General features: G+C 32.6%; 1 protein-coding gene across 2 annotated transcripts; it reads right to left on the reverse strand.

Annotated features, from left to right (window-relative positions):
- Positions 1–14,082: 14,082 nt before the first annotated feature.
- Positions 14,083–16,658, reverse strand: LOC112720534 (D-amino-acid oxidase). 2 transcript variants are annotated; one of them, XR_011867384.1, is made up of 3 exons: positions 15,652–16,658; positions 14,292–14,723; positions 14,083–14,158 (listed from the first exon to the last, which is right to left on the reverse strand). XR_011867384.1 is itself a non-coding variant. In XM_025771499.3 (2 exons), exons 1-2 carry the CDS (start codon positions 16,526–16,528, stop codon positions 14,347–14,349), a joined length of 1,254 nt encoding a protein of 417 aa, XP_025627284.2. In that variant the 5' UTR covers positions 16,529–16,658; the 3' UTR covers positions 14,164–14,346. The 2 variants fall into 2 exon arrangements, 1 of the variants encoding a protein (XP_025627284.2); XM_025771499.3 differs by lacking the exon at positions 14,083–14,158 and having other exon boundaries at positions 14,164–14,723.
- Between the last annotated feature and the right edge of the window lie 730 nt (positions 16,659–17,388).

Below are 17,388 nucleotides of genomic sequence, written 5' to 3' on the forward strand. Positions count from 1 at the left end.
TCCAAGGCATATCAGCAGGGGTCCAAGCAAATAGGTCATCATTTTGCTGGAGGAAGTGTTGAAGTGTATCCTTCTCCTTTGAGGTTGTACCTACATAGGTAAACTTATTTGGATCGTTAGTGAAATAATTTTTTTGTAAGTCGTCGATTGGTGTTGGTCATTCAAGGAGCTCAGCTCTTGGATCAAGGTTGGCTAATACTGGGAGCTCGTCAGGATTCTGGACAGCGTTTACTTGTGCTCCTATAGCTCGACTTGAGGCTGGTGATTTCAAACTGATACTGTAGCATTGTCGTGCTTCACGATAGTCGATGTGAATAGTTGTAATGAGATCGTCCTGCACGAAAAACTTGAAACAGAGATGAATTGTGGATACTATAGTTTCGAACTTATTTAGAAAAGGTCGGCCAAGTAGTAAATTATAAGGATTGAAACAATCAACAACCAAATATTGAACATCAGAAGTTTTGGTTAAAGGATGCTCACTCAGTGTAGTTTGTAACCACACAGATTCCAATACCAGGACACGTTCACCTGAGAATCCCACCAAATTCCCAGTAGAGGGTTGGAGTATGTTATTGCTTAGCTTCATTTTCTGGAATGTAAAGTAAAACAGGATGCCTGCGCTGCTTCTAGGATCAAGCAATACTTTTCGGACTAAAAGGTCTCCCAATTGGATAGAAATAACAACTGGATCATCCAGATTGGTGGTGTTTGTGTTGAAGTCGGATGGCTAAATGTCATTTTTGGGAAATGAGGAGGACACTGGGTTTATTGGAAGCACCCTCTACCGAGAGCATAGTTCGGTATGTACGATTTTGGGCAGAGTTTGAGGTCCCTCTACTAGCGAAACCTCCAAATATGCAGTTAATGACTCCTCGTGGTTGGTCAGGGTGAGTATGAATGATCTTTTCCTTGTCTCAGGAATATTGTCCTGTAGAGGAATGGTCGGAAGAGTTTGTTGTGTATTTTTTAATGTGGCCATTGATGTATTTATCCAAATGGCCCTATCGGGCTAGTCGCTCTAACGGGTCTTTAGCGATGACACACTCATCGGTAGTGTGCCCATGCTTTTGGTGGAAAGGACAATATTTGGACGTATCCATGTTCTTCATGTCTTGATAATTACCGACTTTCCAAGAAGACTTGATGAGCTTTGCATTTAAGATTTCTTTTATTATCTCCTCCTGCTAGGTGTTGAATTATGTATATGAGTCATAGTGGGGAGTCAACTTGAAAGCCTTCTTGTTGTCCCGAGATTTATCTTCGTCTTGTTATTGTGGGTTTTTTCTGATTTCCAATCCTGACGGAGCTCCTCAATCTCCATTTGACCTTTAGTCTTCTCCCGGAACTTAGAAAGTGTTTTCGGTTTTGCTACTGTAATCGCTTCTTAGAATTTTTCTAGCCCAAGTCCGCTCGTGATGGCGTGTAAATGCACCTTAGGATGAAGATCTGGGATTGTAATGGCCACCTTCGTAACGAGTAATATAGTCTTTCAGACTGTCATTTTGTCCTTGCTTGATTGTGTTCAAGTAGTTGGAATCATGTAGATAAATGGAAGATGTAGCGAACTGATCTTCAAAGAGCTTTGCCAATTCCTGAAAACAAGAAATAGAATCTGCAGGCAAAGAACAAAATCAATCAAGTGCAGGACCATCTAAAAAGGTAGGAAAACAACGACATAAAACATGGTCAAAAGCAGCGTTCACTATCATTATAGATCAGAATTTCTTGATATGCTTCTTTAGGTCGCCTAATCCGTCATAGGGAGTTAAGGTCGTTGGTAGAGTGAACCTTTTGGGAATTTGAAAATTCATGACATCAGTGGTGAATGGACCAACGACATTGTCTAATCATCGTCTTCGTCGGCTTGTCGATCTTCTTCTTGCCCTTGAGTTTTAAAAACGTGTGTCATGTCAGAATTGTGTTCTTCATCCTCTAGTCACTCGTTATGATCATCATTATTTTCAATCCAAGCATTGGTTAACTCAGCTATTTGGTTTGCCATTCTTTTATTTTCTTTTGCCATACGCTGATTGGCCTGTTGTAACTCGGTTAACATCCGAAGAAGCTCGGATGATGTTGGCGGAGTTTGGTCAGCCATAGGCGAACAAGAAAATTTTGGGATCTAAAAAAGGAAAAAGGGTTTTTATTTCTTAGGCCCACGGTGGGCGCCAATTGTTCTTGCATGGATTGACTTGGTATAGCTTGTCCTCTTGGCAATCAACTCCGAGCTTCTTATCTCAACTCCAAGCTTCTTGTTTGGGAAGAAATATGCCTTGGTGTAGAAAGAACAAAAGGAGAAGTACCTACAAAATGCACTCCGATACTTAAGTCAGTCAATATGTAAAAAATGATCATATCCTCGATAAAGTGTCTTACCTCCTTTATATGCGAGGCGAGATACTTAACATTTATGCTTTGGGAATCATTTGTGTTAAAGAAGAGTAATATCATGTCAGGACATTTTAATATACGTTTTGGTATATGAGACCGGGTTATAACATTTGAGCTAGTTATAACGCACCAAGCCGAATTATAAAGTATGTCGCCGATTTATAACATTTTGATTGAGTTATAACAGCTATATCAATTATTATTATTATTATTATTATTATTATTATTATTATTATTATTATCCGTCAAACTTAGTTTAAATATTAACTAAAATGTTACTTTTTCGTTTAAACGAATCATACTATATATCATCAATTAATATAAAATAATATCTTAAAAGTCCGGTACTACTTTCTTTTTTTTTTTTCCACCAAAAGAGTTCAGAAAAAACCAAGTATCACCACTCGTGTTTCTCCCGCTCCATTCCATCAATTTTTATTTGTAGCAAAAGCTAAGAGAATGCTTGAGTAATTTTTTAGTGGAGCGTTTAGTGATGTCTATATCGTGCCATAATTCTTTCAATTAAGACCTTTTAGTGCCGAAGTGATCTCAAACTCTGTGAAAAGATTCTGCCCCCTATGCCTTTAAGTTGGTTTACAATGATTAAGGACCAAAAGGGAAAAAAATTGACTATTCAATGCGTCAACACAAACTTTACCCAGTGGCGCTTAGCTAACACATAACACTTTGCTTTTGCTCTTTTTCTTTCATCAACATTGAACACAACAAAACAATGTGGGTGGTTCCGATCCTTCCTTTATTTGAAGCTCCAAATTAAAGCCTTGATTAGTTTCCACAGAACTTTGTTTCCCCCAATGAACGGATCGTGTTTCTAGTTTCTACTCTCTCCCTTGCTCTTGCTTGCTTGTTGGATAAGTTAACCCGTGGAATCTGGAAGCCCTTTCTTGAAATTTTGCCATGTTTGCTCAGCAACCAAGTAATTTTAATTTTTCACCGGTATAGGTGTGTTGTACGTACACGAACTCACGAACAAAGAGACACAAGATTAATTATTATTAAATTAACCCAGAATAGTCTAAGGAAATTATATATATATATATATATATATAGGGGGGGTGCAAAATGACCTATTGAAATATTAAAACAAGAATATAATAAAAAATATTAGAAAACTAATACTTTTTATTAATATTAACCAACATTTTTGGTCAATCTCTTATTTTTATGCTATTAGAATTTAGAGTTTAAAATTTGAGTTTCATTTAAAGATTTGTTGTTTGTCAATGAATTGCTACATACATAAAAAATTATTCAAATTTTTAATACTTGTTTAAGTGGCTTTGTAAACTAACTACCAAACTAATTCAAGTTAAATTTTAAAATTTAGTATTTAAAGATTAGAGTTTAAAATGGCCAAATATTGATAAAAAAATTAATAAATTTTGTTTGTCAATTAATATTCGAAAGGTTGGTTTATTAGAAGCATAAGTATGTATGCATTTTGCCAACGTGCATTATCTTATTAATTATATTTGATTTTATATTACTATAAAAGTTGTTTATAACTTTTCATTATATATATATATATATATATATATATATATATATGGAAGTATTATTTTTTTATTTTGTACCTTTATTTAAATTTTGATGGATTTGTAAATACCAATATACAATTTTTTTCCATTGTTATTATAGGGTGTCATATCCTTCCACACACTAATTATTAAAAAGGGTGGAATAATATAAATTTGAGTCGGTTATATATGAAATAGAATATATCTAGAATCAAAGAAGAAAAATGGTGAAGGTTAGAAAACTTAGAAAGAAAGCAAAATAATATATGAGTTGAAGGGAGAGTGGATAAAGGTGGTTTCAGCAGTTGAGCTTCGGTAAGTGGAGTCGACCCCGTGAAAGGGAAGGCATTGGCATATGACTTGGTCCAAATTAAAGTCTTTAAAATGTTTATTTAATCATTAAACAATGTGGCTGCTCCTGTACACCAGGCTGACTAAGGTTTGTTTGTCACTGGCATTTTGTCTTGCGTTTTGTCTATCCCATAATTTTAGATTTGTACAACTTGATCCACACATGCATGCATAATCTAAGTTGAAAATATACCCATATACTCATACTTTAATTAATCACATATCACAAGTAGAACTTTTTTTTCTTTTCCAAAAATGCTAGGGAATTAAGAGGGTATCAATAAAAAATTAGCTAACTATTTTTGGGTGAATTTAAAATTTTTATATGAATGGTGTTTATACTAAGTATTAGGATGTTTCTTCTATTAAGTATCATAATATTTCTTTTTCATATTAAATAGATGTTCTTTTATATATTTTATAAACTTTTTTATATACTAAGAATCGAGATTGTTGAAAGTTCCGTGATCTCCACCTCTATTTCTCCAACGTATCATTCATAATTTTAATTTGGGATGAGAAACAATTAATATCAAATATTATAAATTAAAAATAAATAAAATTGATTAAATATAATTATAAACTAATTAAATTATTTACTTTTTAACTGATTAACTCTTACTTTCATGTACTTTTCCCTTTCTTAATATTGGGCTTCCATTGATGTTATGGTGTAATTCACTAAAATGAGAGTTGTGAGAGTTGCTAAGGCGCACCAGAAAAAGTCAATGATGTTTTTCATTTTCTAATTTTTTAATTAAAAAAAATCAAAAACCTCAAAATGTTATTGACATTTTTCATCTTCCAATTTTTAAAAAAATTGATCACATGCAAAACGACTTGCCGTTTTGTGGAGTAAAAATTTTTAATCATTTTTTTTAATGAAAACAGTACTGCCGTTTTGTATTTAATAAATTTAAAAAATATTTTTATAAACAAAATATAGATAAAGTTTTGTGTCTTCTAAAAAATAAAAAATATCCCATAGCAGAAAAAAACTCACATACACTCAAATATTGGGCACATTATACAGGTTGTTACAATATAAAAAAAAAAAAATCAGCCATTACAAGTAGAATAATAGATAGGTATATGTCTTTAACTAATTATATTATTGCAAAGAAAATCAATTAATTCAATATTATATCTGTCTGTCTATACATATATATAATTTGCAATCTTTAAAACTTATAAATTAAAAAGTAATACTATATGCAATAAAATTTATCATTTTTTTTATCAATATTTATTCGACAAAAATATTTTTATATGCAATATACGGTGTTGATTAAACTTTAAATCCTAAACTTTAATCATAAATACTAAATACTAAATTTTAAATCTTAATACTATTAAAATAAGGTGTTGATCCAAACTTTTGACTAATATTAATAAAAAATATTCACTCTCTAATACTTTTTTTAAATTAAATACTTCCTCAACTTTAAAATATTTGTAGCTTTATAATTTTTGGTACCTCAATAACTCAATCTTATTACCTAGAACCAATTGATATACATCACATTTCAAATGTGCCAAAATCTAAAAATTCCTATTTATTCTTTAAAAATTTATAAGAAATTCTCGTTGTATATGACATAATAAAGTGAATAATGAGTGCAATGAGTTAGAGCTTAATTGGCCTATTTTCAATAAAAAAAAAAAAAAAAAAAGTGAATAACGAGTAACCTTATGTGGTTAATTAGTGGCAATATGGCCTACTAGTAATTAACAATGACTCCTTACAACTACTAGAATTCCGACACAAATGCTTACACATGAAGACAGCACATGGCAGATACTACTGGCCTTGCATAGGAATAATATTAATACTAATGAGTATTATGGAAGTCATCACTTCATTAATCACCCCCTTGGAATAGCAATTGTTAACTTTCAGATTTATTCATTCGGTTTGTTAATTTAATTTGATTTATTATTTGGGGCCTTGGACTATAGTTGTTTGTCACGATTCAAGAAAATGATATGCTCATATCATCAGGAAAATACTCAAAATAGTAACCCTTTAACGAACTCCGATTTGCCTTCGTACGTATTAGTAGTTCAATTTCTACAATTTTAAAATTGGAAGTATTGATTTGTATATATATATAGCAATGTAAGAGAAGATGAAAGATTTTTTTAGGATAATACTACAATATTAACATAATTTATTGTTTTTTTTTTTCAATAATTAATTCATAATATTTAAAAATATAAGTTACAAATATAAAGTCAAATTGTGAGATTAAAGGTGTTAGACTAATGACTAAAAATATTAGTTAATATAAATTAAAATTACTGATTTTTGAATTTTTATTTTAATATTTATTAATATTAAAATATAAGTTTAATTTTTAAACCTATTTTTAATCCATTTTTTAATATTTAAAATATTATGAATAATTTTTTATATTAAAAATTAGTAATACATATTATTTTTAAAATAATATTAAATAATCAATAAAATTAAATTTATTATTTTTAGTCAATAATTAATTATTAATATTTAAAAGTGTGAATTAAAAATATATTATTAAATTATTAGAATAAAAAATTAGATTAATAATTAAAAATAATAAATTTTAATAATTTTTGAATATTTCTCTTATTTTTAAACTAGGTCACCATTTTTTTCACCAAAATACAGATAGACGCGATACATTGGATAAAGTACGAACAAAGTCTTCGTGCATCATTATAGGCAGTCAACCATCGTAACGAAACATTTTAAAATCAGAATGCTGGCAAGTGGCAACGGAAGCCCTTTAGGATTACGTCATTCTAGTTTTTTATTTTCTTTTAGAAAATGATATTAAGTAACCATTTATTTTTAATTTCCCCAAATAAGTACTTATTTAATTATTTATCATATATATGTTGTTCAACCTTCAACGCATGTCCAATTAATCATGATGAATATTGAAGACTGTACGACCACGTCACCACGTAAGTAAATAAATAAAAGCATGAAATAATGTATAATATTTTTTAAAAAATGTATTATTGTACATACAATAATAATGCACATTAGTTAAATATAATCCATAAATAATTTAATATAAAATAATCAAAATACAGATTCATTCAACACCATACTTGATACCCACATGACACCTAACCTCGTATAGAAAACTATCATTTTGCAATTTATTGAATTCACACTCACTAACTAAAACTTCTACGTGTATTGGGAAAAGCTATATATTATTAAAGTCAAAATGTAGTATAGTTGCATTATATTTAGAGTATAGATACACAAATTAATTAAATTTTTTTCCTGATGATAAGAACATTTTTAATATTTAATTTTAATTTTATTTAATTTTAAATTTTATACAATATCACATAAGTATAAGTATTGGTGGGATTATATATATTATAAAATTAATTTAAAATTTAACGTAAAATTTGTCACTCCAATATTTAGTTTTATTTTAATTTAAACTCCAATATTTAGTTTTATTTTAATTTAATAACGTTATATAACAAGATTATAATGTTTATTTAATGGGTCTAATGAATATATAAATGACAGTATTTTACTGATTTTTTTTTAAAATGATACATTATCTCCTTACTACTATAAAGTACGAATGCTTTGTTTAGTTGTCGTGTTGGTATGTTGGATACATTTCGGACACAACGCACAAAGACACTCATTTGAAACGTGTGTCTCCCGGGTCCAAACGTGTCCTGTCCAAAATACCAAAAAAATACCCGAACACGACCCAATAGTGATTCTGATTTGAAATTTTCACTTCAGTTTTACTTTTACAAGAGGTGAAGCCCAAACTTTTCAACTCCACCCCAGACCCATCTCTGACTCCACATCCACTCACCCTCTCCTTACTGTCGGTCTGCTGCCACCTCCAGTCGTCGCCGCCACCTCCAGTCGTCGCTGCCATGGGTGTTTGTTGTCCCTCTCCATACTCACTCACTATCAATCTCAGCATCTCCTCTTCACTGCTGCCACTTCCGCGATGCTCATCGTCACTACTCACTGCCGTTCCTCGCCTCTCTGGTCGCCACTTCTGATGTGCTTGTCGTCGTTGCTCCCTTGCTAGCTGTTGTGTTCGCCAGTTCTCCAGTCGCCACTTTCGTTGTGCTTGTCGTCGCTGCTCCTGTACTCTTCCGCCGTGCTCTTCTGCATCCTCCATTTCAAGTAAGGGAGAATGTTTATTTTTTCATTAATTGATTTCTCGTTTTGTATTTCTATTTTGCTCTAACCTCTGTGCTTCTCTTTGGTTCTGATTTATTTTGACATTTTTGTGCTTCTATTTGATTCTGGACTTCTATTTTATTCTGTGAATCTCTTTGATTTTGTTTTGTTTTGTGCTTTTGGAATTAGATATTGTTAGAGATTTCTTTCAAAATCTCTAACTGCTATGATAAGATTAGAAAGACACATAAAAAACACAACAGAAAAGAAAACCAAATTGATTGTTAATTTGTTTTTTAGCATATATACTAAGAAACTATTTGTTTCACTCAACTTTTCATTCATATCTGGTAACAAATGCATGTTTATATTTGGTAGTATATTAGTATTATATAACAATTTATATTTGGTAGTATACTAGTATTATATAATAATTTTTTTTGTTCTATTTTGTCTCTATGTTTTTTTTTTGTTCTGTTTTGCTTAAGAATGAAATTGTGAAAGAATAATTTTAGCTCTTAAATTATTGTAGAATTGTGAGAGACGAGTTCAGGAAGTGCTTAAAATAATTCTAAAAAAAGTGTTTTGATAACTCTTTATGAAAATTTGTAACAAAGAAGATAAAATTAAAGGTGGTAGAAATCTTGAATTTCAATGTAAATTTTGCAAAGTTTTATTCAATGGTTCTTATACTAGAGTAAGAGCACACTTATTGAAGATTTCAGGAAAAGAAATTAGATTTTGTGCAAAAATTACATTTACAAAGCTTGAAGAACTTAAGAAATTTGGTAGTGAAAGTACATTGTTGCATAAAAGTAAAAAGCCTAAGTCAATTCCTCTTCCATTCTTATCTAATGCAAATGTACTTGATTCAAGAAAAAGAAGAATTACTAGGCCTTTAGAAAAAGCTTTTAATGTGAATGCAAGAGAGACTTTAGATTTACATATTGCAAGAATATTTTTTTCATTAGGATTACCTTTTTATCTAGCAAAAAATTTGTATTTTGTCAACACTTTTTCTTATGCTGCTAATAATTATATTGATGGTTATATTCTTTCTGGGTATAATAAATTGAGGACAACTTTGCTTGAGAAAGAGAAGTAACATGTAGAGAGAATGTTAGAGCCTACCAAAAATTTATGGAGTGGAAAGGGAATGAACATTATAAGTGATGGATGGAATGATCCCAAAGGAGGTCTCTTCTTAATTTTATGGTTATGACTGAAAGTGGGCTTATGTTTTTAAAAGCTATAGATTATTTAGATGAGATCAAAGACACGGATTATGTAGCAAAGCAAATAAGAGATGTGGTAAAAGAATTCGGTCTCTCAAATGTAGTGTAGATTGTGACTGATAATGCGCCAATTTGTAAAGTGGTTGGTTTATTGATTAAAGCTGAATTTTCATCTGTTTATTAAACTCCTTGTGTTGTTCATACTCTCAAACTTACTTTAAAGGACATTTGTATAGCTAAGAATACAGAGAAGAATAATTTTGTTTATAAAAAATGCTCATAGATTACTCAAATTACTGAAGATGCTTCTTTTATAAAAAACTTCATTGTTAATCATCATATGAGGTTATATATTTTCAATGAATTTAATACATTAAAGCTGGTTAAAGTTGCTCCTATTCAATTTGTTTCTACTATTGTGATGCTCAAAAAATTTAGGTTGTTAAAGCAAGGACTCAAACAGATAGTTATAAGTGAGAAGTGATATTCATACAATGAAGATAATATTGGCAAAGCTGAGTTTGTTACAGAAAAAATTTTGAGTAAAAATTGGTGGCAAAAAATTGATTATATTCTTACTTTCACAACTCTTATTTATGATATTTTAAGAAGTACAGACATGAATGCACCTACTCTTTGTTTGGTTCATGAGATGTGCGATTCAATGATCAAAAAGGTAGAAAGAGCTATATATCTCTATGAAAGAAAAGATGAACAAGAGTCATCGTTCTTCTACAATGTTGCGAACTCAATATTAGTTCAAAAATGGACAAAAAGTATCACACCTCTTCATTGTTTAGCACATTCATTGTATCCAAGGTAACTCTTTACATTTATAGTTTATAACTTATATTTATAAGTGAAGATAATTGAACTATTACTAATTTATGCTTAACCACTAATTATATAAGTATTATAGCCACCAATAGTTAAGAGAAGATCCTACACGAGTTTCTTCTTATCAAGATATTGATATCACTAATGAGAGAGTTAAATACTTGAAGAGGTATTTTTCTGATGAATAAGAGAGGAGAAAGGTAAACATTGAATTTGCAAGTTTTTCTAATGGTAGAGGTGTCTTTGATGATTATGACTCCTTGATTGATAGAGGCATAGTCAATGCAAAATTTTGGTGGCTAATTCATGGTGGTAAAGCAAAACTTCTTCAACCAATTGCTCTTACGCTACTAGGGCAACCATCTTCATCCTCTTATTGTAAAAGGAATTGGAGTACTTATTTTTTTGTCCATTCCTTAAAAAGAAACAAGTTGAAGCCTAAACGCGTAGAAAATTTAGTATTTGTGCACACTAATCTTCGTATTCTTTCAAGAAAAAGTCTGCAATATAATAAATGAGAAACTATGATGTGGGATATTGCTGGAGGTGCGTTTTTACCAATTGATGAGGAAAATGGTGTTCTTGAAGTTACTCACCTTTCTCTTAATGAATCAAAGTTGAAAAGAGTGACTTTTTCTAATGATGAAGATATCAACCATATGTAATGGAGAAATAGTATGAATTTAGATAACTTTTTTTGTGTACATGTATGTACAAAACTCTTACTAACTCTATTAAGACATAGAAGTTTATGATTTTATCTTTTGAATACCTATATACTTTAGAAAGAAATGCATATCATATGGTTGTTTTTGAAAATACTTATTGGCTTAATATTAATGAATATATTATATTTTTAATATATGTGTGTCCCCGTATCCGTCAACTTTTAGAATTCGCGTGTCGCTGTGTCGTGTCTCGTGTTTGTGTCTGTGCTTCATAGCGTTACTGATACCAATATCATTTCAAATATTGTATCCAAAGCAAGTTTCAATTTTAAATCAGTTCAGTTACTACAAAAATCAAAACTGATACCCAAAAAGTATTCCATTGAAGCTGCTCTAAGGACTTATATTAAAAATAACTTATAAATAAGTAATTTTTTATTTGAAAAGTTATCATAGAGGTACTTATTTTAAAGTTGTGTAATAAATATGAGTGATAAAATAGTCAAAAATATTTTAAAAATTTCAAAATCCATTTTAAAAATTCCAAAATCATTTCTAATTATTTTAAAATTCATTTTAAAAATTCTAAAATTTTAAAAATTTAAAAATTGTTATAAAAATTAATAATAAAAAAACCTAAAACATACCGAAACGAAACATCCAAAACCTAATAAAAAAGAGATCTAGAACTATTTTAAAAATTTTAAAACCTAACAAAACAAAACATAAAAATTTATAATAAAAAAACACATCCAAAACATACCAAAAAGAAACATCAAAAACCTAATAAAAAAGAGATTCAGAATTATTTTAAAAATTTCAAAACAAAACATCCAAAAAACATTGGAAAAAGAACGTCTTAAAACTAGGCAAGAAACATCTAAACTATGAAAAAATATCCAATACCAAAAAAAGAAGAAACATCTAAGACATGAGAAAAAGAAACAATCAAAACTTCGAAAAAAGAAATATCCAAAACTAGTAGAAAGAATAATCCAAAATCAAGAAGAAGAAGGAAAAGTGATGCGGCCAAAGCACAGCGTTTGGATGTCGCAGGGCATGGTGTCCTTCTTCCTCATTGGCCGTTCCGTGGCGAGTCTTGGCGTGCAGCAACACCAACGGCGTGCGGCAACCCTTGGCGTTTGGACACGCATTCGTGCGCTTACAAGGGAGCTACGTTAGCGGAGGTAGGGACGGTGCTGTTGCGTCGGAGGAAGAAGGAAGGTGCTGTGCGGCACTACTGCGTCGGAGGAGAGAAGGCACAGCGGGGTGATAAGCGGCGCATTGTTCGCGAGGAGATGGCGCTGCTACGGTGGACCAAGGGAGGACGATGTTATGGTAGAGGAGAAAGGGCACTATTGTGGCAGAGGAGAGAGGGTGCAGCGTAGGTGATCGACGGCATGCCGTTTGTGAGGAGGAAACAACGCAGATGCAAGTGGCAGACGCAGTGGAAGGGGAGGACACAGGGGCAAGGGATAAGAACTCGCGATGGAGATCGTGACTTCGAGAGAAGAGTGATTGGAGCGAGAGGACATAGGAGTTGATGTTGGATGACACGTGTTTCTAAACCTAATCCTAATTTTTCGAATTTCATACTTGGGTGATGTTTGTGGTGTGGCTAAACTTCATGCAATCTTACAATTTAGTGAATTTATAATCCCAAAAGGTGTGAAACATTGAAGGCGTGAGAGCCTAGGTTTCTGCGCAATAAAAGCCAGGATGTATACTGGAGACGAAGCAATGGAGAATCAAATCTAGTGTGCGGCGTGATGAACCTGGAAATCAAAGCATAAGGAGTAGGGGTGGCAATGAGTAGGGTAGAGTAAGGTTTAGATTCAACCCTAATCCTACCCACGAGTTGAAATTTTTATATAAACTCAACTCTACCCTATCCCGCAGGTTGAAAATATCTCAACCCTAACCCTACCTGCTCTTAACGCGCAGGTACTCGATCTTATCCGCAGATTACCAAAAAAATGTAACATTATTATATAACTTGATGATAATTTAAAATAGAACTGACTTTTATGTGTAAAAAACATATTAAATTATCAATTAATGATCTCTTCTCAATGGCTAAGAATCTTTTGCATTTAGTAAGAGATCTTTGGTACAACATTTACTTAAAACATATATATATATATATATATATATATATATATATATATATATATATATATATAAGGTGCGGGTTAGTCGGGTAGGATTGAGACTCAACCCACACTCTACCCGACTCGCACGAGAACCCTACTCGCTGCGAATCGGGTTGGCAACCCTACCCGACCGAGTTGAATCAGATTGGATACCCGCAGGTAAGGTGCATGTTGCCATCCCTAGTAAGGAGTAGCATCGTACGGATTACAAGATGGGAGCTAGGCGCTGGGTCCAGTCTTTGGAGCAGCTTCGTTGGGCCTCGCAGTAGTTCTGTTTGTTTTGTGGTTTGCTTGCAAACCCCGACCAAAAAACAATCATGCTCTCTAAGGCATTTTAGGCGTTGAAGCCTAACTGATTTGTTTACCCTGCCATTCTGCCATCACTGAAATGCTACTAACCGCATTATACACTCACTTCCCTTCATTTGTCTTCCACTAAGTGAAGCTTAGCTCGAGTACAATGATGCCACATGGTTCAACGGATTTTCTAATCCCTGAAATCACAGCAACTTTTCACTATTTCATTATACCTTACAGTTTATATTTACATTAGCACAGCACATATTTGATTAAAAACCTTTCTATACAGCTTATTCCTTTTCCATAGAATTCCTTCTCTTGAATCGGTACACAAACTTGTATCAATTGATAAACTATCATTTGATAAGTGATAACATATAAGAGGATCTTGCAATCAATTATTTTTAGTATACAATCTGAATATAACAAGAACATAGAACATACCTGAATCCATGTTCATGAGTTGTTTCATTTCCCTCCAAATTCCCTCTCGGTGTTCATAGTTTTTCCCCTCACACAACTGTGTTCTTAAAAATATCCTTACATCAGGCACATGGAAATATACATTGCATTATCGCAAATTACAGAATTAATCACAAAAACAGTGATGTGAATATGAAGAAGGGTTAAATGAGTTGAGGAAGAAACAGGACCTTTAATTGTCACAACACAAATTTAATTGTCACAACACAAATGATCTTTAGAAAACTACACCTTCCCACGGCCAAGAAATCTAGCAGGACTAAAGTTTTTAAGATCAACGATGGTGGAATTCCCATCAATTACAAGCTCAGCCATGGCAGCACCAGTAGCAGGTCCATTCAAAATACCCCAGCAACTGTGCCCTGTCGCCACAAAGCAACCCTTCACTCCTGGAACCTCCCCAATCACCGGAATGCCATCATCGGTGCACGGCAAGAAGCACGCTTGCTCTGCCTTCACACGGGCCCCTCCTTCACCCAGATGGCTTGACACGGTCTTCGCCACCCTCTTCAGCATCTCAATTGACTCCTCCTTACCCCTAATCTCCTCAGGGTCATCTGCTACCTCTTCCTCGGCTGACATCCCACAAACATACACCTCCCCTGCCGTAAAACAAAACCAATAAATCATGAACTATGCTCACATAAAATATATTTTATAAAATATTACATTATTATGTAAATGTGTAAATAAAATTAGTTATTAGTTAGTTGTAACTACACAATTCAGTTGTGTATAAACTTAACCCCTCAATTCAATAAATGAATAAACTGTACCAAGGTCTAGGCTTCTAACATTATAAAAATGAGAAGAATAAATTTATAATTGAACAAAAGGACGAGTTTATATACAAAAGTGTGTGAGATTGCCAAAGTATTGAATATCCTAATAATCCATATCAGCCAAACTATCTAATTTGTCAGCAATATCTATGTAGCCAGTGTGGAACTGGAAACTCTTCTTTCTGCCTGTTTCATCTTGATTCCAGTTCCTTGTTGATGGGTCAAGATTAACGTAGACCCCCGTGAGCCTTGCTATTTTTGTTACTGCATCATTGCAGCTAAATTAAGCATTGTAATCAGACACGGTTGTTTGGTGAAGTATTTCTTTCTAGTTGCTACGTAGTCAACTGAGAAATGCTATGTAAACAATGAATTGTAACAATTATACTTGACAACTACCCCAAAAGCAACAGAGATATTTTAAACTTGTCGGGTGAGGTCCATAATACACCTTTCTCTCAGTTTTACTTTAGATTTCATGCATAGTAATTGCTAACTTCTATTTATTTGTGCAACTAAAAAATAGCACCAAATGGTGAATTTGCAAAACAGCTACCTCGGAGGCTGTGAAGTATGTGAAATGGCTTCAGTCTTGGAATGAACTTCGTCATCTTATTAGCTTAGACATGAAACCAGCCAATTAATTTCGCTTTTCTTTGTTTCTTCCTTTTTTTGCTTCTTTCGTTCATTTTTAGTCACAAAAATAAAGTCTGAATTTTGGTGTACATAGTTACAAATAATAGCATACCTGTGGGACGAGGGTAGACTTCTGGGTCAATAGCTTTTCCACCTCTTGAAGGGTAATAACTAAGAAATAGTGCGTGAGGGGTTATGGAATTGGGTTCTCTAGGCTCCAAAACAATGCTATGTGCCTTAAGACCATAAACTCTACACAATGAAGACAAAACCTCCAATTTCCCAGACCAAGGACCCAACGCCAAAACCACCGAGTCGCATTCAATAACTCGTCCTCCTTCAAGCACAACCGATCCAACTCGGCCCCCAACTAACTCTAACCGTTCCAACTTCCCAATAACAACCTGAGCCCCATGGTCCTTAACTGCCCTAGCTATTAGCGTGCGCGTAAACAGTTGCGGGTGCACCTGCGCCGTCGTTTCGGGGGTTCCAATCGTTCTTGGACTCCGAATTGGTCCGTCGATCCATGAGGGAACAGTTGAGGATTTGGAAGGGGTGGAAGAAGAGGGAGGGTTGCTATCTGATTCTGTTACGGTGAGGCTGAGAGTAGTTAGGGGTCGGTAACCGTAGGATTGGGGACCGTTGAGCTCGGCGGAGAGTGAACGGTGGAGATTGAAGCTAGCGCGGGCGAGTGATTCGACGGGCCCTCCGTCGCACCAATCGAGGGCGAGGAATCCGCCGGCTTTTCCGGAGGCGGCGCACGCCACGTCGGATTTCTCGATGAGAGTGACGGCGGCGCCCTTCTTGGCGAGGAAGTAGGCGGTGCAGACACCAATGACTCCGCCACCGCAGACGACAACTCGCTTGGGATTCTGATCCATGGGCTGACGTGACGGTAAGGGAATTGTATTGGCGGAGGAAGTGATGGAAATAGTGGTTGTGTGGAATAGAGTGAGCATTGAAGCTCGAGAGGTCACTGCTAGATTCATCACTGCTCGGCTTCTTCGCTGTGTGACACGTGGCCATTAAATGCTATTGCGTGGTTAAAAAAAATTAGGAATATAAATTCTCTAAATTAAGAGAAATAAAAAACACTAATGTCAATAAAATTTATTGTTTTCGACTTTTTTGGTAGTATTTTAGATTTTTAGTTCTTAATTTAATTTATTTAGTCTAGAGTCTATATTTCTAAATATTAATCATTAATTATAGATAAAAAATAATAAATTTTATTAATTTTTTAAAAATATTAAATAAAGTGATATTGTGATAACGTGAACAATCAACTACAGTTAAATTTATAATTCTTATAGTAGGAGAGTTTTACTATTTTAATATAAGAATAATTATTTTTTATTTTTGATACTTTATCAAATTATTATTTAAAAAATTGATCCAAAAAATAGAATTTTTGATAAATATAATAAATTTAATTGAATAAACTAAGTCAATTTTTTATTCAATATTAATTAATTTTTTAAATTAATTTTATAAATTTTGAATTTTAAATTATTAATTTTAATTATTTTAAAAATAAAACCTTTTTAATTAAAAAAATTTAATTAATATTAACTAATTAAAATATACTTTTTATATTTATTCTCAAAAATATCAATTTCTCTATATATCTATATATTATTTTGATATTATTATTTTAAAAAAAATTGAAAATTTTATTAATTAGAATTAATTTAAATATCTAATTATAAAAATAATAAATATATTTTTATACAAAAGAATATTCGATACACAGATGGGATTATTGAAAAAATATTTGTTAAGTTTTTTTTTTTTTTTTTAGAAGAGTTTTTGTTTGGTTTTGTTGTAACAAGCTAAAGAACAGAGTGGG

Source organism: Arachis hypogaea, chromosome 11, assembly GCF_003086295.3.
Source record: "Arachis hypogaea cultivar Tifrunner chromosome 11, arahy.Tifrunner.gnm2.J5K5, whole genome shotgun sequence".
NCBI classification, from domain to species: domain Eukaryota; kingdom Viridiplantae; phylum Streptophyta; class Magnoliopsida; order Fabales; family Fabaceae; genus Arachis; species Arachis hypogaea.